This window comes from Saccostrea cucullata, unplaced genomic scaffold (assembly GCF_032062105.1).
Source record: "Saccostrea cucullata isolate Sc308-1 unplaced genomic scaffold, CSIRO_AGI_Scuc_v1 ctg1068, whole genome shotgun sequence".
NCBI classification, from domain to species: Eukaryota; Metazoa; Mollusca; class Bivalvia; order Ostreida; family Ostreidae; genus Saccostrea; species Saccostrea cuccullata.
Genome location: NW_026927241.1, coordinates 239,104 through 241,621, shown reverse-complemented (window position 1 = coordinate 241,621; position 2,518 = coordinate 239,104). Strand labels below are relative to the sequence as shown.

Here is a 2,518-nt window from a genome sequence, read left to right as displayed (position 1 = left end):
AGTTATTCAGCATAAGGGTAAATAACTGGAGATATCATTTGAAGTTATCGTTGCCACAATAACTGAAATGAAGAGTATTGGATACTTCTGACTTAAAATGATAATTTCGAAAGTATGTTTATTAAAATAATTTATAAAATGTACGTATTGGTTTAAGTTTGATGTTATTTTGCTTTCTACAATTAGATGTGTGATATGTATTGTGAAACACCCTGTACTATAGGTTAAAACATTATTACCGAATCCAGTGCCTGTGTGTGTTTCCATTTCCCGTCACAATGTCAAAACACAACTTTATTAATACATACAGTCATAATAGGAGCTAATACATTATGCGTCGACGACAACAGAGGAACTTAATTTCCCGCCTGAAACGGAAATCAAACAGGCAGTAAATGATAGGATTGCAGACATTATTAAATATATAAAAACGGTACAGGAATAGGACAAATCCTAGATACTGGTCAGGAATTGACACCCAGAATGACGTCATCACCGATTCCAGAATTAAGAGGAAAATTTTTGGGAGATAACAGAGAAAACAGATACCGGTGATGAGCATGAACATGATTGTGAACCGATGCATGCCAAGGTGACCTTTATGGGCGTTCACGTGTCTACGTACTGGGTATTCCGGAAGTTGTCTACCCCAAATCGCACTTGAATTGAAATAAGCGTTACGGTAGCAAATGACATGAGCATTTTCAGACGTTTGCAAATGACATACCTCACAAACATTGCTTCGAAACTTTGTTAACGAATCAGGGTTATTGTTCTTATTAACACTTTCTATTTGTTCATTTGTTTCAACGTTAACGCATGTTTTAGGAGTGTGGTTTGTTAATGAACTAGTCGGTATTTGTATCTTTCGTGTTGAACTACAAGTTCGTTGTCTAAATTGAGAAAGCTGTACGGCGACCGATCTTAAATGGACTCCAGAATCCAATGAAAAATGGCGGGCGTTTCCAGGAACTTCCGTCTTCGCACATCCTGGCATGTCACATTTGTTTTCCTTTGACGCCTCATTAGTTTTATGACTTACTATTCCCTCATTAGCAAAGTGTCTAGTTTCTTCTGTTTGTTCGTCAGGACTTTGTTTCATATCTGCCATGCGTCTATCATCATGATCACTGAATTCCGTTGAACATGAATGATTTTGATGGAGAATTATTTTCTCCTTAAAAAGTTTGAAATGAGTGCCATGATGCTGCCTGTCTAAAATCAACGTTTCACAGGAATGGCCATGACAATCTCTGCCCAAAGATTTTGATAACTGGGGTGAGTTCCTTGTTGATAGAAATTGTTGTCGGAATCTCAATTGTCCCCGAAGTTTCCAACCAATCCTGATGTAAACAGCTGCTATAGTGATAGGAGTAAAAATACTAAACATACCCAAAACAAACCCATAGATATTCGGTCCAGGACTGTTTATATCCTTTATTACGGTGCATCTGTAACGTGTCAAATTCCTCTCCGGAATAAACGTAGCTCTTCTTCCAAAAAAGAACGGACTTGGTGCTGCTATAAATACGGACATTGTGACAATAATGAAAAGAAATAGTCGTTTATGTTTGAATTCGTGAAAGGGTCGACAAACCTTAAAATACCTCTCAATAGTAATCACCAACAGCAGAAAAACAGACATGAATGTAGTTCCTGTCGCAAGAGGCCACATGACTTTACAGAAAGTCTCGTTTTTGAAATCTGCCTGATGAAAATTTAAGTAGAAAGTGAAAGTAACGCACGTGATACATGCCAGCAGGTCTGCGAGTGCCAGGAAGGGGACAAAATATCGTTCACCGTGCTGACCCCTGAACCTCATGATATACACACATAAGACAACAGTATTTCCTATCACACCGATCACAAGATACAAAGCTAAAACGATATCATTCGGTATCAGACGAACAGTTAAAGACTTGTTCCAATCCTCTAGTCTCCGTTCTTCTGAAAAATCCAAGGTAGACATAGTTTGGGGATCCAGGAAAGGCGTTTTTAATTCCTAAATTAATATTTTGAGACAGTCTATGTCTTAAAACACAATTCACACACGCCTTATAAACCAAAACAACTATTCCGATATGAAAATTATATATATTTCGTTGAACTTTGTTTCTATTGCTAAATATCTTCAAACTACAAACGTCTTTTAACATCAATAAAAATGAGCTGTAACTGTAAACAAAAAGCTACAAAAATTCTAATTAGTCGATCTTTTTAATCACCGATCCTGCTATACTGATATTCACATCCACGGCTTCATTGACGATTAATGTCGATACAAGGGTCTGCTCTAGAATTATAAACATTGATCGCGTAATGGATGTCTCGTCATTGGTTAGCGCGGGTAAATCGGGATTTAATGTCCTTATTTACGACAACTGTTCTTGAAAATGAAACTAGCACCATCCATCAACAAAGATTAAGAGACTTATACACACCAAATGTCGCTGAAGCATTTGCTCGTTAGAGTAAACTCGGAGTTTTTAAAATTACCCATGTTAGTTGAAGTAGACTT

General features: G+C 37.1%; 1 protein-coding gene across 1 annotated transcript; it reads right to left on the bottom strand.

The window, feature by feature from the left end:
- Positions 1–275: 275 nt before the first annotated feature.
- On the bottom strand, positions 276–2,110 carry LOC134273827 (muscarinic acetylcholine receptor M3-like). The gene has a single exon (XM_062756037.1). It carries the CDS (start codon positions 1,967–1,969, stop codon positions 323–325), a length of 1,647 nt encoding a protein of 548 aa, XP_062612021.1. The 5' UTR covers positions 1,970–2,110; the 3' UTR covers positions 276–322.
- Positions 2,111–2,518: the final 408 nt, after the last annotated feature.

Bases quoted from the DNA above. Each gene is read 5' to 3' on its own strand.
- LOC134273827 (XM_062756037.1), bottom strand. From the start codon at position 1,969: ATGTCTACCTTGGATTTTTCAGAAGAACGGAGACTAGAGGATTGGAAC.